The 25965-nt window shown below is 48.5% G+C and overlaps 1 protein-coding gene across 1 annotated transcript; it reads right to left on the minus strand.

Annotated features, from left to right (window-relative positions):
- Positions 1–809: 809 nt before the first annotated feature.
- KLHL12 (kelch like family member 12) lies at positions 810–25965 on the minus strand. Its single transcript, XM_068419229.1, has 12 exons — positions 25879–25965; positions 25445–25642; positions 18236–18389; positions 17217–17434; positions 14453–14602; positions 12717–12831; positions 10260–10366; positions 9093–9288; positions 7081–7239; positions 5790–5888; positions 2746–2932; positions 810–2383 (listed from the first exon to the last, which is right to left on the minus strand). The coding sequence occupies exons 1-12, from the start codon at positions 25963–25965 to the stop codon at positions 2257–2259; spliced, it is 1797 nt and encodes a 598-aa protein (XP_068275330.1). The 3' UTR covers positions 810–2256.

Raw genomic sequence — 25965 nt, forward strand, 5'->3', positions numbered from 1 at the left:
ACCTCAAGGTCTTTCTTGTCGTGGGAGGCCCAGAACTGCACCCAGGATTCGAGGTGCGGCCTCACCAGAGCTGAGTCCAGGGGGACGATCCCTGCCCTAGTCCTGCTGGCCATACTAGTGCTGATACAAGCCAGGATGCTGGTGGCCTTCTTGGCCACCTGGGCACACTGCTGGCTCATATCCAGCCGCCATCGACCAACACCCCCAGGTCCTTTCCCACCAGGCACTTTCCAGCCACTCTTCCCCAGCCTGTAGCGGTGTGTGGGGTTGTTGTGCCCCAAGGGCAGGACCCAACACTTGGCCTTGTTGAACCTCATACAGTGGCCTCGGCCCATCAATCCAGCCTGTCCAGACCCCTCTGCAGAGCCTTCCTGCCCTCCAGCAGATCAACACTCCCGCCCAACTTGGTGTCATCTGTGAACTTACTGAGGGTGTATTTGATCCCCTCGTCCAGATCATTGATACAGGTATTGGACAGAACTGGCCCCAGTACTGAGCCCTGGGGAACACCACTTGTGACTGGCCACCGACTGGATTTAACTCCATTCACCACAACTCTTTGGGCTCGGCCATCCAGATTTTTACACAGCGAAGCGTACGCCCATCCAAGCCCTGAGCAGCCAGTTTCTCCAGAATGCTCCTCCAGGCCTGACAGGTTTCTGTGCCATCGCTGGATGCGAGTGGAGGGAGCCCTTATTTTTTGCTACCACACTGAAGCAGCTGAAGGTGGCTGCCTGGGCTAACCCGGGGCTTGTACATACCCTTCATATAGTGGTGAGTCAAATAGCCCGAGGGTAGAGAATAGATGCTAAATTCCCCCTGGCTCAGGAAATATTTTATTCTTTATATTTTCATTAGAAAATAAACATAGGAAACAAAACCACAGAACACTTGTGTGATAGAAACAAACGCAGAAAGTCAGAGCGTTGGCTGAAAGTGCATAATTACGTCATGCTACCACATCCCTGATCCCACCCTGTCCCCCAAGCAAGGAGTCAGCAGTAAGCTCAACGAGCAGCACTACACAGAACCCAGGCACTGCGGGGGCCAAGCTGACGGCGGAGGAGAGCCGTGCTCCCAGAAACGCAGCAAGGCAGGAGACATGCTGAGCAGAGAGTGCTCCAGTGATGAAGCTCTCACTTGGGGTTCGTGGGGCAGGCGAAGGACAGCTAGTGTAAGAGGATGTTACGAGGCAGGGGAACAAACAGCTGAGAACAAAGGGCAAAAATGGAATCCTGGATGTCACTCCAAAACGGCCCTGGAAGCAGAAAAATCCTAGATAAAAGGAAAATCAACCCAATGAACTTGATGGAAAGGCTGACATGGTCAGAGGTCTGTCCAGGGACGAACCCCAGCCGCTCACCAGAAGATCTACGTGCACAGTAGCAACTGTGTCCCTACTTTCAGGGCCTCAGCCTCTGCAAGGTGACCTCCCCACAGGGGTGGGAGCAAAGGCACTGTCGCATCACAGCAAGGCTCCTGCTGCCAGAGAATGCAGTTGGGTCTGTCAGGCTTTTCGAGGAAAATATGATGTGATGAACCTTGCTGAGGCCCCGATCAGAGCACAAATGCTGCAGCCCTGCTTCTACACCAGACAATGAGCTTTTCCCCCTGCCCCCTGCAGCCTCAGGCTTTTGGGTCTCAGTAGTTGACAGCTTTAATCTGCGACTCCTTTTGTGTGCAGACTTGTGAGGAACCTGCAGACGCAGCTACAGTGCAGGACCCCCTCACACACACTCGCTCAATTTGGCTCTGCGCTGATGTGCGCTTGAGGAGCATGTTTAAACATTCAGTATGTACAAGATGATTTGAAGCTGGAACACAAGAGCAGCTGGATTCACCCCACACATCCACGTGGCTGAGAGCAACCAGAGGACCTGCGTGGTCCTGCAGTGGCTGAAGAGACCACCCAGTTGTATGTACATGTCCTTGGAAGCATTTGCCAGGCTGGCTGACGCCAAGGCTGGGGGCATCTCTGCTCTGCTGATAGACTTAGCCACAGGACAGCAGAGAATGCAGCTTCTCCTGACCCACTTCACCACCTTTCTCCAGCTTCACCCAGAGCCCCCGATTTCAAATGACTGCTGAGATAACACGTTTTATGCACATGCTCTAGTCCAAAGCAGCACAGAAAGCTGCTGTTCTGGTGCCTATTTCCACAGCATCCACAACTCTCAAGAACAGTCACTGCAAATCACTTGGGACTCTTTCTCCAACTGAGACTTTTTAGGATGTTCTTTATAAGTTCTCTCCAGATCACTTCTCCCGAAGGACGCAGACTCCAGCGTCACAGCGCTGCATCCCCAGGGAGGTCACCACTTCCCAGCTGTCAATGATGGGATCGTAGCACTCAATGCTGCTCAGCAGTGAGTTGCCGTCGTATCTGCAAGGACAGAAAGTCACAGGTGAGGGATGCCACTGAAGGAGGAGGTTGAGGTGTTCAGAGCCTTTCCCGAGAGGCTGGATAGCTGTGTACAGCAGCAATGGCCTGAAATAAACCCACTGCATTAGGCTGCCTTCTGCTGCCTGCTGCCGCTCTCCTGCCTGTCTCAGCCCTGGACCATCACACTGCCTATTTAGGTTGGGCACCGTGACTCTGTGGGCTGTCTCCTCTCATAAAGCTTGAAATACAAATGCGAGGAGAGGCCACCTGAAACAGGGCAGCAGGCTGTGTCACCTCAGCTCACTTGTTCCAGCAAACAGACACCAGGGCATCTCCCGCTCCAGCCCAGGGCAGCCGCTTACCCAGCGATTGCGTACAGCCTTCCCCGCAGCACGGTGGCCCCCACGTAGCAGCGGGGGGTTGTCATGCTTGTGACAGTCGTCCAGGAATCAGTGCGAATATTATAGGCTTCCACGGAGGAGAGATGTGCCGTCCCATCGAACCCACCAACGACATAAATATGGTCATTCAGCAGAGCCACTCCAGCCCCTGGAGAGAGAGGAGACGGCATGGTTACACCCATGAGCAACACGGTCAGCACCGTGCCCAGGGCTCGCTGCCTGAACTAGGTCAGTTCCTCCCTCTTCAGAGGACATTTTCTTATACTTGTATCTCCCACAAAAGCGCTGTCATAACCCCGTGTCTTCTGTTGTCATCTCTGACACGATACATGAAAACCTGTAGCTCTACCAAACGCTGCTGAATCTCTGGCATAAGGGGGACTGAGCAACCCCGCAGCCAGGGCAGTGCTAGCAACATGAGATGTTCACCTTGGCTGAAAGACACCAGCACAAGGCTCGCTCTGCTGGTGGAGCCGGCTGGGACTCTGTCACCACAGAGACAGGTTTCTCTAGTGTTTCTGGCTCCCTGGTGTCACCCAGCCCCAGGCTGTTACAAGGAGAATGATGCTGCTCCATGTGAAGCTGGAGGAGGGATTTCTTTGACATCGCTCCTCTGGAAGGCAGGGAAATGAAAACTGGTGTCCGCTGCACAGTCACAGAGGCGCATGTGGCCAAAAGCATCTGTCTGAACAGCTGTCCTCACAGTAAAAGCCATCAATAGTAGTTGGACCAACTGGGAATTTATGACAACAGCAGAAAATAAGCCTCTGCTCCTCATCTGCAGCTCCCTTCAGGTGAAACACCACAGAACACACTAAGATAACAATGCACTTGGTGACCTGAGGTGCTCTTGCCAACAGCTGCTGCTGTTTCGAGCTGCATCTTGACAGCAGAGTAAACCCTATCAGGCTGTTACCACCAACATGTTGCACTGATGAACATCCCGAAGGAAACAAGCCGCTACCCCGCAGCTCTTGGGCACCCATCTGTTTCTTCTACAAACAGGGTACAAGAGACTTTCTGTTCCACTAAATGCAATCTCACTTTCACTGTCTGTCCTTGCTGAGAGCACCAAAACAGCTGGGAATGGCCAGGCTGACCCGATGGCCTTTCTGGCAGCTTCAGTGAGGATGACTTTGGCTGAGAAGAGAGACCAGAAGAAGGCCTCATTGGGGAGGCTGGGTCTAGCAATGCAATATGGCCCTGGTTTCTGAGTGCTGGCCTACCTCCACAATCTGTCCTACGAGATGAAGAGACGCAAGGAGCAGACAATCTCTGAATAAAGGCAAGATTATTCTTAGTCCTGGTCTTTCTTGGAATTCAAAGACCCGCGAGCAGACAGCTCTAGAAAGAGCGTCAAAGCCTTGGGGCAAAAGAAGTCCTACAGGGTCCAAGGTCGCCAGGATGGATGGACTGGAACTGATAACAGGATGGAGGCTGCAAGTGCAACTGGTATCTAAGGTATGAGTAGTTCGGGGTGTTAGTACCACAGAGTGGTAGCACAAAAACCTGGGCCAAAAAACGTTCTTGGGCACAGCCCCATTTCAGACCTCAGTGGGTCAGAGCGCTGAGGAAGGAACCTGGCTGAGTCAGTGCTGGGGTCAAGAGCCTCACAATGTTCCTGCTCGCTCGTGGCACTGAGGAGCCTGCTCTGTGGGCTACCAAAAGCCTCCGAGTCTTGTGGGATGCTAGCATGGCCCTGGGAAACACTTCTTATAAATGGCTTTTCCCTTGAACTCCTTGCTTTTGGTCTTGCCAGAAGCCATCTTCTCTGGTGCACACAACAGACCCTTGGGGAAAGCCATCTCATCCTTAAGCTTTCTAGAGATCCGTGGACAGGTCTCGCTTGTTGCCTCTGATGTAGGAAATCTCACAGATTTTATCACGTGTTTGTATGTGGAGACTTCCTGGGTGTGGAAGGCGACCAACTTCTAAATCAAATCTATTCTTGGCATATGGGAAATACTTTCCAACCCACACTTAACAGGAATAGCCCTGTCACAGGAGTAAATATTTAAAGCTTGGGGTTTTGGTGAATGCCACCGCAGGCACAAGAAAGCTTAAATGGTTTTAGAACAGAGACCAGTTTTAATTGAGTAACCAGCACTTGTCTCTAAACAAGAACACTGCACCAGAGAACAAACAGAAACGATGCTGCGTAGGCTAATTGTAAAGGACATTTATTGAAAGAACTAGAGAAAAAGCAACTTCAAAAAGGGTTTTGAAAGAGGGCCTGAGGCGCAGCGCAACAGCAAGAGGGCCGGCACTTGAGCACACAGAAGCTGCACAAGCCCCCCAGGAACTCCTCTGAGAAATGAAGGACAGCGGAGACAGAAAGTTACTCCAAAAGTAGAATTTAAACTATATGTTTCTCCTAGATACAGCTGCCACACTCAAAGCTCAGATAGGGCACCAAGCAGGAAAGACAAACTAAGAATTGGTGGTGGGTGATTAATGTGTGACTGCACCACGTTTCAAGTCATTAGCGTAAGGCTGTTGCAGCGTGACACCGCTCTGGCAGCGCTGCTCTCTGTGGTGCTGCCCCAGGGGCTGATGCCCAGCCGTTCACAAGTGAAGGAGCAGCCTGCCAGAGCACTCCTGCCTCTGCTGTGTCCCCTGCAGCTCATGAGCACCGACTTAGCAAACCATCCCATCATCTTGCACTACGGTCTGGACTAGTTCCTTACCGGCTTTTCTCCAAGCTGTGCACGGTTCCTAGTTATGGAAGTCACACAAGACTTCCCTTCCCTCCCCGTAACCTATAACCCCTGCCCTTGCCACATTCCTCTATACACATCTTAGCACGGGATGGGGACATCAGGCATGTGAAAATTAATCTTTCTCTTGGGGAGTTAAGTCAGCATGTCCTAAAATCACCCTTTCTCAAAGCCAAGCCACCCACTGGGGCCAGTCAACGTCCTCCAGGGCAGCAGGACAAGCCAGCAGTGACTGCCTCCTTAGCGCAGCACAAAACAGTTAGACCTCAAGGTGCTGTGGGCTCTTACCTGAGCGCTTAGTGGCCATTGGGGTGACATTTGTCCAGTGTCCAGTGTGGGGATCATACCTCTCTACAGAATTCAGTATGTTCAGCCCATCATAGCCACCTGAAACAAAATACAGGAGCAAACCATGGGTCTGACTTCTGGAAAATGTTTTCTGTGTAGAAAGCAATAACACGCCTGGTTCATCCTTAGCACAGCGTTGCACTGTGATCAGCACAACTCGCAGCACACCGAGGCTGGCAGAACAAAGAGGATCTCTGCAGCTTGCAACGCCAGACCAGAGCCAGCTCAGAGCGAGCTCTGCCCCTGCACTGCACAGGTCCGTGCTGGGAGAGCATCATGTTGCCAAACCAGTACAACCAGGTTAGCACCACACTGCCCAAAGCCGCCTCTGAGCGCACGGATGCCAACGCTGGTGCCATCCTGCTAAAGCAGATGTACAACTTCCAGACCTGGCGCTGGCTCAGGGTCTGGGTGCTGCAGCCGCCAGCTGACGCTATGAGGCTACACGGTGTAGGCTGGGATGTCCCAAAGAGCTGTTTCACAAGAGGATACCGAGAAACCTCATTGTGCAGCTTCAGCAAAGGAGCAGCGTGCTGGCATCTGCCTCGGGGGACAGCGTGAGGAAGAGGAATTTGGGAGAGGGAAGTGAAACCCATAAACCAATATCTGTGATTGTGATGGCAACAAATGCGGGTACAGTGCTGGGCCTGCCTGTTCTGGGGCACAGAAGGTCTATCTACAGAACAAGCTTAGTGAAGTCTTCAGAGTGGTTTGCCCTCTAGCACTCTCACCGCATTCACAGCTGGCGTGGGTCTCTGAAAATGAAACGGGTGCTACACAAAGGAGCTGGAACACGTACAGCTCAGGATACATTTCCAGAGCACTACAGCCAACATTGCTTTGTGTGGAGCAGATGCACCCTCTGTCCTGTGGCTATCTGCTTCATCTCTAGGGCATTTTAGCCACTGACCGGTCCCTGCAAACCTCAGCTGGCACTGCTCATCCCCCGCGCTTCACCTGTCCCTCAAATGCAGGCTGATTGTGTCCAGTTTGGTTCTGACAGCATTTGCTGCAGTTATACGTCAGCTCCAGTCTAAGCCATCGCAGTGGTAACGGTGAGAACAGGCTGCACTCGCTGACGGAGCTGTGCAGGGCCCAGTGCAGTGACGTTAAATCTTCCCTTCCACCCTGGACACGACATAATGGGTGCTCCCCACTGACAGCACCTGCACTGTCATTTCTGTAAAAAGCAAGTATTTGCAGAATGCGTAGAGGTCCTCAGGGTACCTACCGAGGCAGTAGATAACTCCATTAGCTACAACAAGCCCCGCTCCTTCCCGTGCCGTCTGCATGTCTCCCAGCATACTCCACTGATCAATGTTCGGGTCGTATCGTTCCATACTGGTGTGACGTCGGCTTCCATCAAACCCACCAGAAACATAGATCATGTCTGCAACGTTAGACAGAGGCTGGACTCAGTGAGTCAAGTATCAAGCACGCGCATGGAGCAGGAAGGCCCTCACAGATGGAGCAAGCCTACAACATGGACTGCAAAACACAGGAACAACTACAGGCCTTGGCAAATTCACAGAATCACAGAATCACAGAATGTTCGGGATTGGATGGGACCTCGAAAGATCATCTAGTCCAATCCCCCTGCCGGAGCAGGATTGCCTAGACCATATCACACAGGAACGCGTCCAGGCGGGTTTTGAATGTCTCCAGAGAAGGAGACTCCACAACCTCTCTGGGCAGCCTGTTCCAGTGTTCAGTCACCCTCACCGTAAAGAAGTTTTTCCTCAAATTTATGTGGAACCTCCTGTGTTCCAGCTTGCACCCATTGCCCCTTGTCCTGTCAAGGGATGTCACTGAGAAGAGCCTGGCTCCATCCTCTTGACACTTGCCCTTTACATATTTATAAACATTAATGAGGTCACCCCTCAGTCTCCTCTTCTCCAAGCTAAAGAGACCCAGCTCCCTCAGCCTCTCCTCAGAAGGGAGATGTTCCACTCCCTTAATCATCTTCGTGGCTCTGCGCTGGACTCTCTCTAGCAGTTCCCTGTCCTTCTTGAGCTGAGGGGCCCAGAACTGGACACAATACTCCAGATGCGGCCTCACCAGGGCAGAGTAGAGGGGGAGGAGAACCTCTCTTGACCTGCTGACCACACCCCTTCTAATACACCCCAGGATGCCACTGGCCTTCTTGGCCAATTCGAAGCCAAAATTCGAAGCTAAGACAAACCCAGTCTCCTCACCCTCGCTCACGGCATTAACCTGCTCACAGACCCAACAAACTAAACAAACATAAAACCCATCTGGCCCTTAAATCTGCTTCTTGCTGATGGATGAAAAGAACACGCACACCCCAGTTATTTTTTTCCATGCTGCAGAACCTACTGAAACACTGCCATGCCCAAACCCTGCCTGTCGCTAGCATCCTGTCAGCACCGCCCCAAAGTAAATGCTTGCAAGGTAGTACACACACAGGTAGCAAAAGGAAAGAAGATCCAAAAGACACGTCTGGATCATCAAGATCAGTCCCTTGTACTGGATAACCTAATTCATTCATCTTCAGAGCTGCATATTTAAGAGAATTTTCATTAGAATAGATTATTAACAGTCTAAATGAATAATATTTAACCAACATTAAGAAGCTGTTCTAATATAAGCATTAAAGCACAGAATATTCATTAGAGAGACTGCTGTTTTAATGGCTAAAAAACTTCCTCTCATTTCCACACTAATTTTTCCCTGGCCTGTTTATAAGCATTTGTTCTTATTCAATTCTTACATTGCCCATTTCCTTGTCGTACCAAGTTATACTCATCGAGAACAGTCGTATCCCCTCTTGGCCTTTGCTTTGCCAGCATAAGCAAGCTGAAGTGTTCTGGTTTGCTCAATAAAGTAGTTTTCTTCTTCCAAGTCTGTCCTAAGGATCCTTCTCTGCACGTGCACCAGTTTCAGCCTCTCTCTAGTGCTGGATGGTTATTGCTGTACTTGGTGTCCTGTGCTCAGTAACACGTGACACTGTCACCACCCCGAGAGCTTCCCACTCCATACCCCCTCACAGAGTTCCTTTCCCTCGATGCACAGACACACGCCATAAGAATGAAGCGGAGGCAGAGCTCCTCTCAGGATACGTGGGTGAGTTCTCCATTTCTACATCCAAATGATGAGAAGGCAGAATTTCAGAGTCACCTCCTCCCTCGCAGCCATCCCACTCTGCACATACCAGCTCAGGGCATTTCAGGACAAGAAGTGAACGGGCTGTACTGCCCTGAGAGTGCGGTGACCAGGACATACCTCCAAGGGTCGTGGCTCCCGCCAGGCCTCGCCGTACGTTCATCGGAGCCACGGAGTACCAGATACCGTCCTCATCTGACGTATAATCCAAGCACTCCACCGAGCTGAGACGAGAGCGACCATCGTACCCCCCGATCACATAGATCCGATCGTGCAGGGACACTGTAGCAACGTAGCGCCTCTTACGTGTGATGCTCTAGAACAGTGAAAAGAATAAAAAGGTCAGGGAGAGGAAACAACACAGATGCATGGAGACCAACTGCTGTCCTTCCACCCTCTGTTGGAAAATGGCCCACTACCACAGACACAAACAGCACTATGGATTTAAAGGATACAGCCCTGGCTAAAATGCTTAACGACTGCGTCTGCCTTCCTCTGCCTGTACTCTGTCTCTGCTGTGCTCTCTTCTCACGGCCAGGCCTCTTTGCACTAAAATATTTTGCATTATACGTCATTTATCTTACGCCGCTACTGAATCTTTGATGAATCTCGAGGGTTTGTGTGCCTCTCACTGGCTCCCTGCAGAGACTGTTAATGGGAAAATGTGGAGACTCAGAATATTTGATGAACATACCTGAAGCTTTTAGCCTCCAAAAAAAGAACGAAATGTTGGGACACCAGGTGATACAGGGTCTTCTGTGACTAGTGATATTAAAGAAGAGGCAGTTCTCCACCATTCCACACAGATAAAGGTGATTTTAAATTTGGGTAGAAATAGCTCTCAGTGCAGGAATTCTCTCTTCCTATCTCCCGTTATGCTCAGAAACAATGAAACCAGAGAGATCGTGCAGCCTGCCTGAAAGCAGGACTGATTATACTATTCCTATCGACATTTCAATTATCATCACTAACCTTAAAGCGTAACACCCCTTCAACAGGAAACGTGATAGCTCTCACTCCCACCACAAAGATGTGGGTCTCTGTAGGTGCATCTGATTAGAAATGTGACAACCATCTCTTCTACACAGCTTGCTTAGCAAATCTGCAAATGTGAAGCAGTTTCAGCATTCGCTACGTGAACCTCAGCAACTCTAAAGAATTTATGGCAGAAAATCTGAGCAGAACGCAAACGATAGCCCAAAGAGGAATGTTATAGAGCTGATGCTACAGGGTCGCTGTTTGATCACAGCCTGTTCTACCCGGGGTTGGTGAAAAATGGTTCCTTACTGGCAAGAAACTCCACTCCTGGGTCTTCGGGTCGTATTTCTCCACAACATCAATAGGTGACTGCTGGCTGCCAAAGCCACCGATCACAAGCAGGACTTCGTTAGCTCCTAGAGCGAAGGGGGAGAGCAAAGTTAAGGCAATCCCTTCACAACCAAAGGCTCACCTCAAGGGGATTACCTGAAGAATCTCTGAGCCTTCCTTGGTGCACCAAGGCACCTCTAAATCCCTGCTTTCATCACCACTCTGAAGCTAGCACCTAACCTGGGTACAGTCACCCAGACTCCGTCTATCCTCAGCGAGGAGGAAGAGAGAGAAACTCCTCCAGGGTGTATGGCAGTAAGACTAACTCAGGTGTTAGGAGCTGTTTGCTGGAGGGCTGTTCCTCCTAATGTTAGACGGACTCTGAGAAGACAAGCTGGCTAAGTTAGGTGCAGAAATTGGCTCGTTTAGATCTTCTTTTATATTCTTTCCATGATTTTTTTTTCAAACCTCTTACCACCCCATGAAAGCTGAAGGAGGATGGCTGCTTCCCCGCAGCCTCCTCACAAAACAGGGCCTTCTCCCCTCGTTCCCAAATGCCATCCAGACCAGATGGCACCTTTGTTCACCATTTCACTGAGAAACAACCCAGGCTGACTGAAGCCTGAAAAATTAATGAAGTCTTTTCAGAGGAACTGTCTCTTAAGTCTTACGTATTTTATTTCAAAGTTTCTTTCCCTCTACCTTCTTTTCTCTGAGATTGTCCTTGAATTTTTCTTATTTTCTCCCTGAGAGTTAGACAAGACTTGTGATCTGGAGAGTTTTAACCTCCCTTGCAATGATTGCCTTAGTGGTAGGTTTCTATCATAGTTTTAAAAATAGATGAATATCCCCTGAATCCCTTGGGCCCTTTCTGCAGCAGGAGTTTTACTAGAGTTTAGAACTGTCCAGCTTTTCATTGCAGAAGGGACTGAACACCAAGCAACAAAGATTTAACAAGACCCTGTCTGTCACAAAGCAAAACAGCTGCCACCTCAGATGAAGGAGAATAATACAAAAAAATAACTGGGAAGGATTCACAAAAGAGCTCCAACAACAACTCGGAAAGCTTTCTGTACAGTATGACAGTTAGAAGTGCAATCGTTTCAGTTTATCCCACAGAAAGTTAATACACAACTTGATCACAGTTTATGACACATGATAAAAGCATTGCTGATAGCAGATGGTATTGAATCAAGTGAAAAAGGCCGGGCTGAATCCAGAAGATGAACCTCAGCAATAAGGTGCGCAGTTTTTGCCTGTATAATTAAACAATAAACCAGTTTTGTGATGTCTCCTTTGTCAGGTGAAGCATTTCAACTCCGAACAAAATGAAATATGTCTTTCCAAAATGACACGTTGAGCTGAACTGTGTGTCACTGAAACTGATGTAGGATGTTCCCAGAAAAACAGGAGACATGCTGTGGCCCCGACTATGCTGGCGGTCAAACCACATCACAACAACATTCCCTTCAGGCCAAAAAATCTAATCGATGTGTCTCTCTGACAAACCTAATTTGCCCTCCTCCTTTAGTGCATAAACTGCTTTCTGTCCCTTAAAACAGTGTTAGTAACAGGAAATGGCCATGAAGGGTTTTTCAGGGTCCCTCTCCACTGGAGAACACGCAGGGAGGTTTGCTTGCAGGAAGAGCTGTCAATGCTGGCACTGATGGCACTGCCCTGTGAGTGCGCCCGGGATAAAGGCATGGCAGAGACAGTCCAGAGAGAGTGGGTCTGAAGATAAAGAAGGGGCATCGGGTAAGGAATGGCCACAGTCATGAAGAAGCCAGTAAAATACTTTTCCTTCTTCTGCAGGTAATTCCTACTGTTTATGTCACTCTCAAGTGCTTACAGCCCTAAGCCATGCATTTTCCCAACAAGTCAGTGACTGTGCTTGGTAGGAGTTACTGAAATAGAGGAAGAAATCATCATTTATTTGCCTTAACAAGACTAGGTGCAAGGAAAGTACCTCTGCAAGGGAAGAGGGACCTCTCCATCTCCCTGCTTGTGCCTTCCCTTCTGAGATTCCCTGTTGAAAACTTATCTTCACTCTAACACAGCTGTCTCTCACCTTGCAGCTCTTTTTGTTTCTGACACTGATACCTGCCTTTTTAGACAGGAAGAAACTCTTCCCACACTTCTTGGACAGCTGCATGCTGAGACAAACATATCTGGAGGCACCAACAACTCAGGAAACTGGTTTTATGGTTACAGCAGAGGCCTGGGATTAAAGGCAACCACCTAGGACTAGGCCCTGCTCTGAAAAAAAAGTACCTCTGTCCTGTGCTCCAGTCCCCTTTCTGTACCACTGGGGACCGTGGACTGACAAGTTACTGCTGTGAAGCACTTCAGTGCAATGACAAGGTGTTAGACATGGCGTATAATACAGTACCTGCCAATGCCCCAGACCACCTCAGTGTCCTTCCCTTTGCTGCTCACCTAGACGTGCTCTTGTCCTGGGTCCTTGCATCTGACTCCGGAGCTCAGGCCGAAGATGAAATTTCTTAGCTTCATCTACGAGGTCTCTGCACTGCAGACTGCATCGTATAAAAGGCTGAGGGAAAACATGAGTCACTAATACATGCAATGTATTTTAAGATTGGAAAACGAAGGAAAAGCCACTTCTGCTACATTTAAGCCAGCAGAAGTATGTCTGCGAAGGGGGACTGGCCGTGAAACTACACTTGAAATCAGTTTGGCTGGATCTGCCCCACATAGTCTACTCTCAGCACGCACCTGCCATCAAAGAAGAAACAAGGAGCACAGCACAATTAAGCAGTTTTGCTGGATCTATTAGCTTGATCCCTGTGCACAGGGGACACGGAACTATGAAAAGACTACAGAAGCACTAAGGTCTTCTTTAAAAGAAGCGGGGAGCACTGCAGCCCAAGGACAGGCTCATCTCCTCCCTGCATAACGCCATGTAATTACCCTCCCTGGCTGAGGGCATGGACCAACCTCCCCTGAATGCTCAGCATCCAATTCCCTTTGGGTGCTGGGTGCTATATGCTGCTGCAATAAGTTAAGGTTTGTTTTTACAAGTTCTTGGTGCTTCTGCAAGAAGGCCAGGGTGTTCAGAGCAGATCATGCCACAGAGGGCCAACGCTCTACTCTCCATGCTGTCCCAAGATGATGATATCCCACCAGTGTGTCACCTCCAGCCTGGAGAGGCCATCCTGTGCAGTAAGAAAGCTGAGGCCCTGTACACACTCTATCTTAGGCTGGTTTGGGAACAGATCTAATTGTTTTGGTACCAGTCCCTTTTGCGTTAGCTTCAATTTCAGTTTAAAGTGGACCAAAACAATCTGACTAAACACATCTTAGCTCTGCCCTTATTTAAGAACTTCTGTAAAAGGCAACTGTATCCCATTAGAGAGGAATGTTACTGCATCAGCCATTGTAGAGAAGTCTATGTAGAGAAGTCTGGCATTCCACATGCAGCATCTGTCAGGTGACAATGGCTGGTAACCACTGGTTACCTCACATCACCATCAAACCAGAATGCTGGTTTGAACTTCTCTGTGCCTTCCTGTCAAACCTTGCATGGGGTCAGCATCACTTCCTGTTTAGAATTAAATTTCCATTGCAAAAGCTTAGTTATCTCTTACCATCACCTGCATTTTGGTCTGCAACACCCCACCCACACAAAGCAGCAGCATTATATGGCTCTGACTTGTGTGTTGGCTTTGGACCTACACAGCTGCTGTCCTTCTCATTCAAAGGTACCTGCTTGCCATCTGCACCTAAAACAACTTCTGAGGAGCCATTTCCTCCCTGGGATCACGTGCCGGCAGCCTTCAGCCTAGAGAAGGAGACCTTCTAGTGCTTATGAATGGAAGGCAGAAAGGACTTGTTAGAAAACTATAACAGATGACAACAGAAAGATGCTATATGTATCAGGAGAAGACCGACTAACTGCTCTGGATGGGGTGCCCTCCCAGCTGAAAAGTCGGAGGCTGTAACTGCTGGTGCAGCAAACTACTTCTGATTAAATCAGCGGGCACCCCAGCTGCACAGGGACAACTCCACAGCGTCAGCATCAAAACGCATCAGCAGAGAAAGCAGCTTTTAACGTGTTCTGTTAGGACAGCAGGAGTCTAACCAGGGAACATGGCAATCACACACTGATAGGGGCTCCCAGCTGTTCTGTGTCCACGGACCCGGGCTGCCGGTACCTCGGTGTCGATGACGTCCGTGATGTAGCGGGGGGTGAGAAGCGGCATGCGCACGTACTGCAGCAGTTCTGGCAGCGATGCTTCACGTTCTTTTTTTGAGTGCTTCACCCAGTTTATAACTGCCTCAAAAACTGGCTCTTCAGAGTCCACCTGGGAAGAGAAGACACACGCTGATCAGACTGAAGGACAATATTTCAGCAGCTGCTGCGGAACAGACAGCTTCCAGGCTGTTGACACTGCTTCACAGCTAGCAAGAGAGCAGGACGTTTCAAGTAAGAGTTTGTTATGGAAATTCCCATGAGCTGTATTTACAAGCACTATGAAATTCCCTCATTTTCTTTTCCTTATAACCGCATTTATTTTTTTCCTTACAGCTCAGATCAACAACTGGCAGTGCGAGTGCCAGAACAGTGAGCTTTACGGTACACAGCAGAGCCAGAAGCTGGGAGCCACCACTTCTGAGAGAGCCCAGCGACAAGCTGTAACTCACAGGGCAGCTGCCCCGACATCTCAGTGGAGCAGGAGTTACGGTCCTGCAAAATGCAAAGTACCATCATAAAGATGATCAGAATCACGTTTCCTTTTTACAGAGCAGTGTCTCGCTTAATCCCCTGCAGCCCCGTGCCTGTGCATTGCCCCTTTAACACCTGAGCCATACCAGATATATATTTTTTTTTTTTATTTCCACATTTAAGAAACTATAAACAACTGGATTTCAGAGCGGAGAACCCCAGGGCGTGAATGTTACTGTTCCGACTAGTTTATTTCTCTCTCCATTCAGGACCAGCACATGCTGGTACTTACACCACTGGCTAAACCATCTAAATTTGATACTGTTAGAGAACCTCAGGTGCTTTGGACATCTATGATTGCCAAAAGCAAAAGAATTGTAAAAAGCTCTATAACATCTTATTTAGGCTTGGTTTTCTTTTTGCACGTCTTCAGATCATCCAACGTAAAAGCAAATCAGACATGATTTTATTATCATGAGGTCTGTTAACTGTTATTAAATATGAAGGTAAAAGGAGATACTGTAATAAGAGGGTTGAGCCTTCCCACCGATATGACTGATGCGCTTTGAAGTTCAGTTTGAGGCTGTCTGTTGCAGAATGTTCTGAAGCAGGGAACCAGAGGTTAATTACGTAAGGCAATTCTTCCAAGCCACTGATTTATATTTGTTACAGTGTAATTTGAAATGGCCTCTTTCTAGTTGAATTACAGGGAAAGGACAATTAGAGCTCACAAAAGGAGAGCAGAGTACTTTATTGTTTGCAATTTTCCCCACCTCCTCCTCAAATGCAATAATCCCACATTGTTTTATCCCCTCCCAAACTGACTGTCCTCTGATATATGTAACAGTTTTGTTGTTCATGAAATCATTTCTGTTTTCTGATAACGATGAGTAACACTGAACAGCATCACAGGAGGACCTGCCATTATACTTCTCAAACAGCCAGGGGATTTTGCTCCCTCAGTACCCTCTGCTACAGCACATCGCCTCTGCGCTGGCACAGCAACAGCTACACTTGCTTCATTCACCTCCTTAAGGTGTTACAAGGAATGCACACCCCACTGTGTGTCTCCAAGGCCTGAATCAGTCCTTTCGATCCACAATAAATTTTACTTCGCTTGTGTGGATCGTCTGGTAAGTTTGGCTGGGTCGTTCTCAAGTTCCTCATTATTTCCTCTTCACTGTCCAGAAGCGTTATGTCAGTACTCGCCACAGCCTGGATAAGCTCAAACCCTCAAAGCATTAAAGCTGCGGCTTGTTAAACACCAAACACACTCAGCCTGCTGATCTCAGCCTGTGCCAGGGTCTTTCCCTGCTATCTTGCATGCTCTTCGTCAAGCAGACTTATTAACAAGAGGATGTCAGCTTGGCTGAAGGCCACTTTCAAGGCAGACTTTCAAGATGTACATCAAGCATTCTCCTCTGGCTATCCCTGTATTGGCTATCCCTGTATTGGCTTTTCAGGAATTCCACCAGAGATATCACTTATATTGGTTTGCTTCTAAGAGGTCATGTTACTGTGAACTCTGAATAGTGACTGCTTCAATCACTTCTTTTAGAACAGAAGCAAACATCAACTCTCAATGAAGTCCTCCTCAATAAAAAAAAACAAGTCCCCTCCCCATTATCAAGGAATGTTCAACTTATTTCAATTCTCAAGAACATACATATTCATAGAAAATTTGGAAAAAAGTATTTGACAGGTGCCAGACAAATAGTAAATTCTCCAGAAACCAACCTTAAGGGAAAAAAATCTGCATATAACTCCCTGAAGAGTCAGACTACCCTGCACCATCATGCATTCTGCTGCTTGTAAAAGCAGAGGACACCCAAATGCCTGGGATGACACATGCATTCCTCATGCTGCTGAGTAGCATGCAAAGGTCTACAAATAGAAGTTAAAGTCTTGGGGGTATTTCTGAAACGTAGGCATGGAGACAACTTGTCTTCATAACCTCTGAAAGCTCCTCCAGGGGAAGGAGGAGACAAAGGAACAAGAACTCTGCCGAGATAACTAACTGTGATTGCCTTACTTGCAGGAAATGCTTGTGTGACAACAAATTCTTACATAGAAGCTACATGTTACTGATCAATTCCAGATCACATGGCTAAAAAATGAGAAGCAGCTTCTTCGACATTAAATTTCAAATTCAGGAACTGTGTGAGAAATCCACCCTAGAAGCATGGACTAATTTCTGGTTTCAATGTTTTACTTCAATGCTTTGCACAGTAACGGTACTTTTCAGGTTTTACCTGAATTTCATCACACTTGATGAGCTTTTCAACCTCTTCTTGATTTAAGAGGATAAACTCTTCATGCTGAACCACCTCTGGAAAATGTTTCTGGCTGAAGACCTCTGCAGCTTGCATTAGATCCACACAATTGTGTGTCTCAGCAAAATCCCGAATGCCCAAACAATTTGATGGATCCAGCTGGCTTTCTAGAAACTCACAGCAAGCTTGTTTCACACCTACGGAAAATTGGAGGGGTGAATGAGCACTGAATGCTTACTGTCAATCCACTGCTTTGGAAACGGCTTCAGAAAAGAAAGTTCTAAACAATAATGAAAATCCAACTCAAATAACAAGCTTAAAAATACTACAGAAACACACACATGCAAATATTTCTTTGGAGGGACGTGAAAACACTAAGCAGTAGACCATGTGTTTGGGCTGTTTTGATCTCTGGCTATTCTATTTAAATGCAAAAATTAAATAAATCTGATATTAGGAAAAGACTCAAATGTGAGTTGTACTCAGCTTCATGGACTATAAACAAAAAAACGTATATGCTAGGGGATATGACTACCAGATTTCTAGGTTTTCTCCAATGTCTTTTTGATAGTCGCCTGGGATTTGGGATTACTGCCTGGGACAGCCCCATAGTGCACGTGCAATGACATCACCCACTTTGGTACGACCCAGACATACTATGATGGCAGGCCAAATGACATCAAGGATTTGCTTATTATTATCAGTTGACTGAGATGTAACATTTATGAGCTGTACAGCCCACAATTCCTCCTGGGAATTCTCACGCAGAAATACAGTAGCCCAAAGCATGGAACAATAACCTGGTTTATCACCTTTTTTTCCACCCAATGCAGTTCCTCTACCAACGAGACCACAACATGCAAGACAACCACAGAAGTTTGACATAAGTCCTTATAAATATCATGCCTCCCACAATGTCTTCCATTTACAGAAGGTCAGACAACCCAAATCTCTGACCAGCAGCAATTGTGCAATTTGTACTGATAGTTGGCAATTACCTTTCAGCTGAAGCAGACACGCCGCTGGGAGCAATTCTTGGACATTTTCTACTGTCACATGAACAGTTTCTGTATACACAAAGTCTAGCAGGATTTCCATGGTAGAGGCTGTCAGTCCCTGGATATCGACATAGGGTTTATCTTTCTCTGAGAGCTGTAAATTAGAAGGAAGACAAAGGTTTATTTTTTCAGTAATGTAATCAAAAAAGCCAACAACGCTCAGCATTTTTTAAAAATGTCATTTGTCAGAGAGGTTTCAACAGAGATTTGTCCTTTTTCTTCTTGTGCTCACTGAAAGAATAAGGGGAAGGAGGGAATTTCTCTATGGAATTCACTTACAGGGTGAGTAAAAGAGTCAAAGTTCATTATGGATCAGGAGGACAGTCAAATGCATCGTAAAATGAGCAAGCTGAGATTAAAGATAGCAGAAATTACATGCGTCACTTTTGCAAGACAACTAAACTCTCTCCTCCATGCAGTAACTCCAAGCTTTAGGTTCCTCCCTGGGCAGGATGTATATGACATGCTACAGTTTAAGTGGAGTCCCCACCTCACCACTCAGCTCTAAAACCAAACCAAATAAAAATCTTTCCTAACCGTTCAATTCCTGATCCATTCTGCAAGGTTATGGTGAAGGTCCCTAAAAAGCATGGCTATTGATAGGCCAGGAAGTTCAGAGCTAAAGGTTAAATGTAGGTTTAGCTGAAACATTTGAAAGTAAAATAACAGTACAGAGAGTGATGGTACTCACCCAATCCTGACTTTGTCCCCTTACCATCTTATCATCTCTAAGATACATAATTTTGGAATAATTATTTTTCCCAAGGAACATTACCCTCTCAACAGCCAATCTTTGAGAACAGTAAATTCTGCGAATCCACCAAATTTGCACCTCTATAGATACAAAACTGAGATTATATTTCACAAAGCATCAGCTTTGTGGTTCAATGCATCCACCCCGAAGCTGCTGGCGCAGCATCTGATGATTCATGAACAACAGACTAGCAGGTGGACTCACTAATCACACCCTGCACATAGCTGCAAGCTCGTCAGCATGAATAGACCTCAACAGAAGGATGTCTCCATGCAGCACGCTGCAAAACCAACCTTTAAAACCAGTGTTCTTCCCCATGACTTTGGAAGAAGCAATCAGTATCAGTGCGAGCACGATTCAGATAAAAGCCCATGACTTTTCTTGCCAAGAATGAGCCTGAAGTTGGTTACAGACAGATTGAGCAGAGACTCAGTGAACAGAAAGCATGATCAAAGCATGATCACTTGGCTTGGAATCTGCCACAGCTGAGGAAAAAGGAGGTAATACAGAAGCAGAGAAAATAAGAGCAGTCAAGGATATTCCTGCAGAGACATTCGATGACACTGCATCAGAAAGGAAGAAATGTCTCTGCTGAGGCTGAGCCATTTCTATGACACAGAGGGATGCACCTCACAGTAGAGAAATGCAGGAGGTAATGGAGGTACTCAAAGTAATTTGAGGGAAGAGGCCTTTCAAGTCTGTTGACACAGTAAACAAACTTTATGGCACCCAGAGTCAGAAAGGAACAGCAAATTACCTTGTCTGACCTGCTGTATGACAGGCATTCAGAAGCTAAAAGGAGTTCCTACCTTGGGCTAGACAACACATTCCCAAAACGAGACTAAGCTGTTTGGTACAACAGATAAAGGACACAGATGTCACCAGAGGTCAGACCTGATCAGACAAGATATTCATGATTCCAACAAGCAATTGGAGATGTAGACCATACGTACTTAGAAGAAAGAGGATAAGAAGTTACAAACATTTATTGACAAGGGCGCCAGACCTGATGGTAATGGATTACACTGCACCAGGCAGAAGCTGTAGACAACTGTTCTTCACAGATCAGCCTGGAGCTGGTAAAGAAGCTCCTGTCCCCACAACCAATATTCAATAATCCATAATCAGCCATGCACATACTCTCTTTATACTGTTGACCAAAACACAAACCACGGGGACAACACTAATACCATGGGGACGATCACCTCCTGCTTCCCTTGTACTTCTCCTACACTCCACTACTTGGTTGTTATTTGGCTCACAGTTTACTCACGTGCTAAGACTGCTTGCAAGGAAGAAAATATTTCAAATAACTTCACACAATGTATGTGATGCAGAACAACTTGGGATCCTAGCATCATACCTTAAAGAAGGATCCAAGAGCAGAGACAACTTGATTCTGAACGTCCCATGAAGACTCTGAACTGTAGCTCCACACTGCATACGAAGTGTTAGAAAACTGTACACAGTGCTTAGTGCTGTGCTGCTGGCACAGAGAGAGTCCCTCTTTGATCGATAAATCCACACATTTGGGCTCAGAAGCAATGCAAAATCATGCTCATACAATGCCAATCAAAACACAGTACAAGCAGCTTTCCTTCTGCAGGTGTTTAGTGGTACAAGACATATCTCTGCTGTTAGGATTTCAGATCTGTTTGCCCCTTTGTTGTTTTATATCAGAGTTCTGCTAACCAGCAGAAGTAAAGCAGTAAGGGATTGATACTCCCTAATACAAGCACATTTCTAACGCATCATTAAAAGTACACAGCAGTACAGATCCAAAAATCAACTGGAGCATTCAGGAAAACACATTTCCATTGTTAAGGAAAGTCACTTAGAGGGATCAAGAGTTTTACCCCAGGATGCCTAAGCTGCTGAAAGCCTTAAGGCAGGGGCTGCAGGTCATAGCTCTGTTGTTAAACATAACGTTGTTGTCTCCCCTTCCATCCACAGATCGTGCAACATACTCTGCAGGAGAATGGGCCTCAAATTTTGGAATCACTTTCTTATCCAAGGCCACTTCTTGGTTTTGCCTTAACTAATCACAGAATCACAGAATCAACCTGGTTGGAAGAGCCCTCTGGGATCATCAAGTCCAACCTTTGACCTAACACCACCGTGTCAACTAGACCATGGCACTAAGTGCCACATCCTCAGAATCACAGAATCAACCAGGTTGCAAGAGACCTCAGGGATCATCGAGTCCAACCGTTGCCCTGACACCACCGTGTCAACTAGACCATGGCACTAAGTGTCATGTCCAGTCTTTTCTTAAACACATCCAGAGATGGTGACTCCACCACCTCCCTGGGCAGCCCCTTCCAATGTCTAATAACCCTTTCTGTAAAGAAATTCTTCCTAATGTCCAACCTGAACCTCCCCTGGCGAAGCTTGAGGCTGTGCCCTCTTGACCTATCGCTAGTTGCCCGGGAGACGAGGCCAACCTCCCTTCAGGTAGTTGTAGACTGCAATAAGGTCACCTCAGAGCCTCCTCTTCTCCAGGTTTTCCTAAACACCATAAATCCAGGTTTCCCTAAACACCTCCAAGGATGGTGACTCCACCACCACCTTGGGTAGCCCGTTCCAATGCCCAATAACCCTTTCTGTGAAAAAATTTTTCCTAATGTCTAACCTGAACCTCCCCTGGCACAGCTTGAGGCTGTGTCCTCTTGTCCTGTTGCTTGTTACTTGGGAGAAGAGATCGACTCCCACCTCGCTACACCCTCCTTTCAGGCAGTTGGAGAGAGTGAGAAGGTCTCCCCTCAGCCTCCTTTTCTCCACACTAAACATCCCCAGGTGCCTCAGCCGCTCCTCATCACACTTGTGCTCCAGACCCTTCACCAGCTCCGTTGCCCTTCTCTGGACTCGCTCCAGCACCTCAAGGTCTTTCTTGTCGTGAGGGGCCCAAAACTGACCCCAGGATTCGAGGTGCGGCCTCACCAGTGCCGAGTACAATCCCTGCTCTGGTCCTGCTGGCCACACTAGTGCTGATACAAGCCAGGATGCTGGTGGCCTTCTTGGCCACCTGGGCACGCTGCTGGCTCATGTTCAGCTGCCATCGACCAACACCCCCAGGTCCTTTTCCACCAGGCACTTTCCAGCCACTCTTCCCCAGCCTGTACTGGTGCGTGGGGCTGTTGTGCCCCAAGTGCAGGACCCGACACTTGGCCTTGTTGACCCTCACACAGTGGCCTCAGCCCATCAATCCAGCCTGTCCAGACCCCTCTGCAGACCCTTCCTGCCCTCCAGCAGACCAACACTCCTGCCCAACTTGGTGTCATCTGTGAACTTACTGAGGGTGGCCTCAATCCCCTCGTCCAGATCATCAATAAAGATATTAAACAGGACTGGGCCCAGTACTGAGCCCTGGGGGACACCACTAATGCAGATACACAACAGTATATTGTAATAGACCCCTCCAATTTCTTCTCAGATGTAGGGGAAAAGAAATGGTGGCACGACAGTGCCAATATGTGGCTCACTGCATTCTGGCAGGCGTTCACAGTACAGCGAGGATGACCATGTAAGAACCTGGAAACAGAAGTTGTTTATTTCCAGAATAAGAATAATTCCGCATGTTCTAGGGGAAATACAACCCCTTCAATTTCTAGAACGTACCCTCCAAGAGAAGACTGACTAAATTCTTTCTGAGGTGGAGCTGATGATCAGCTCTTAACACATCCTCAGTTATGCTAACTTGTCCAAACAAAGACAGAAATGCCAGTGCAAAACTAGGATCCAGGGTAGCGTTTGCTAGAAGTGCTCTTCAATTTTCACTATGAGGAAGATCCCTGTAGGTAAAACCGATGGGCTTTTCAGCTTTCCCACACTACTCGGCACAGGGGCAGAGAAAAGTGTTGTCAAAAGCCAAGGGATCAACAGGTGATCAGCGGCTTCTCCTCATTTGGGAAAATGGGAACAGAAAACGGGAAGAAATTAATACTAAGTAAGACTGAGAGCTTTTAAAAGTAAATGTTAAAGTCAGAAGTGAGAGAAGGAAGGAAACTAGAGACACGGGGATGGGCAAATGAGGTTCTTTATCACAATCTGTGATGACAGTCTCAGTGCTACACTGGCCACGCACAGATGCAACACCACGAGTGACACAGCACATAACCCAGGCATCAGTTCTGAACAAAGCCTTGCGTAGCCCCAGTCTGACAAAAGCCACACGTTACACCCAGCCAAGCAGTCCCCAGATCCGCAGAGGACAGGCGATGAAACGCAAAGGAAGCCCTCGCAGAGACTCTTCCTCCATTATGCAATCCGGCGTTTTGAGTTCCCTCAAGTTACAGCCATGGCCCAAACACTCTGTACCCACAAGTGTTTGGAGAGCAACCAAACGCTGCCCCTTTACGCTCACCAACGTACTTGTCGCTGACACGCATAGGAAGCGGGACCACTTTGAGGCTTACCAAGCTGGCATTTCCTGGAAAGGACGCTCTCCTGCAAACACTCAGTAATTGTGCGTGTGCCACTTGGCAGGTTTGTCATTTTGGGGTTTCTGTACGAGTAAGTAAATTTGGAAGAAATACAAACTAAGCAAAAGAAGTAAAACCCTTAAAGCAGCGGCAATTTGGGAGCGTGGGAGATCGAGCAATCATGCCCACAGGGTACTGGACGCGCTCATTTTTCTAGGAAGAATTACATCTGTGAATTAAGGTCACTACAATGTTACTAAAATGAGAGTACAAAGAAGGAAGGAGAGACGATCCCAGCTCAGATCCAAAGCATACCAATCCTCAGCCTTTGTTAGCAGCCACAAAGAACGTTCTGTAGCGCACAGAGCGATCAGATCCCTGCAGACTGCCTAGATAAAGTGCAGGAAGTCAAAAGCATTGACAGGAACGTAGAGGCAAACACAAAGAAGCAGAGACAGCCTGCTATGCTGCTGTGCACCTTGAAGCTATTGGTAAACAGAGAACTTCAGTCTCCAGGGACTGAATTTCTTTTGTGTATTTTTTTTTTTAATTACGTTTCCTTTATGCAGAGAAAGAGCATAAACCTGACAAATTTACAAATTTCATGAAGACACAGACAGAAAATATACTGGTACTTGGTCAGTCCACATAGGTCTTTTTTTTTAGTTGCTTGGCACAGGACTATAAAAACTAAGACTCCTGCTCACCCGACACAGCACTGAAAGAAGCAGGCACACAGACAGCGCTGCCAACAGCATTCATTGCTGGATAAAATAAAGAAGAAAATTATTCTCTCCTGCAAGGACTACAGGGCTAGCAGGGAGGTCTTCAGGACCTCTGAGCTACTTAGTAATTTTTCTCCCTGCTAACGGGGAAGCTGCTAGGATAAAAAAAACCATCTTCTGTAAGAAAAAGCCACAAAGACTGATTCAAATTTATAAAAGGCAAAGCATCTCGTATTTAACGATACGAATGAGTGAGAGCTTTAGCTCATATATTACCTTTCGGTGATTCAGAAAACCAGCACGCAGGTAGTGCGAGCCCGTGCAGTAAGGGCTGTGAGAGCAAAGGTCCTCACAAGCCAGATATGCCCAGTACAGCAACAGGGGCTCATAGTCTCACCCCCAACCTCAGTGCTAGAGGCTACCTCCTCCTCGCAAGAGCAGCAGCAGAACCCAACACGTACCAGCTGACCAGTCAGTGCGAAACACAGACCAGAACACGAATGAAATACCCTCCGTTTCAGTTTTAAAGGGCTGCCTTGATTCACCACCCGGTCTAAGGTGTGCGCCACGGCTCGCACAGCTTTGCACTAGGGCTGGAACCCTCAGCAAGAAAGATGCCCAGAAGCACGAAGACCATAAACCACAACTAGAAAAATCAGTGAATGTCTCGGAGCCTTCCTGTTTGCCAGCTCAGCCTGGCAGCTCACTGGTGCACAGGTTGGTCACGCAGCACACAACAATTCACGACCACGGGCCCAACTGCAGCCTCTAACTCCCACCACACCATGATAAAGGCCTCTGGAGCCACCATGAGGAGACCTAGAACCACCGCGAAGGGATCCAGAGCTACCACGAGAGGATCCAGAGGGCTCCAGGCCCAGCCTGAGGGTATCCGAGGCCACCATGAGGTGACCCAGGGCCACCATGAGGGGCTCCAGAGAGACCCAGGGCCACCATGGGGGGGTTCAGGGCCACCATGAGAAGACCCTGGGCCACCATGAGGGAATCCAGGACCATCATGAGGGGCTCCAGAGAGACCCTTGGCCACCATGAGGGAATCCAAGGCCACCATGAGGGGCTCCAGAGAGACCCAGGACCACCATGGTGGGATTCGGGGCCACCATGAAGGGACTCTGGGCCAGCTGCTGAGCAGCTTGCCAGAGAGCATCCCGAGCACTGGTTGGCCCTGCCTCCTCCACCCACAGAGCACCCAGGGCCGGCAGCAGCCGCGGTCTCGGGGCGCACCGACCTCGCTGGTGAACATGGCGCAGAAGTAGTCGCTGCAGGCGGCCAGGACGATGCGGTGGGCCGGGAAGTCCTTGTGCTCCACGCGGAGGGTGACGTCGCAGAGCGTGTTGCTCTTCCGCAGGGCGTTCATGGCGTTGAGGATGGACTTGGCGTGCGAGTTGGTCATGATGTCCTTGGGGGGGGCCATGGCGCCCGGCACCTGCGGGCACAGCCAGCACGGCCACATGTCACGGCGCGCCCGCCGCCACGCCAGGGGGCGCCCTCCCGCCGCGCCGCGCCGCCCCTCCCTCTCTCTCTCTGCCCCTTCCTCCCTCTCTCCCTGCGCCGCCTGGGTCGCCCCCGCCCCGCCGGTGGCCACGGGCCGCCCGCGGCCCCGCCGCTTGCCCCGCGCCGTAAGGCGGCACCGCCCGCCCGGGGCGGCCCGGCCGCACTCACCGCCGCGGGGAGAGGTCCCGGCCCGCGCACCGCGCCTGCCCCCCCGCCGCTTCCCTCTCCCCGCGCGGCGCGCTCTGATGGCGTCAT

This window comes from Nyctibius grandis, chromosome 27, assembly GCF_013368605.1.
Source record: "Nyctibius grandis isolate bNycGra1 chromosome 27, bNycGra1.pri, whole genome shotgun sequence".
NCBI classification, from domain to species: Eukaryota; Metazoa; Chordata; class Aves; order Nyctibiiformes; family Nyctibiidae; genus Nyctibius; species Nyctibius grandis.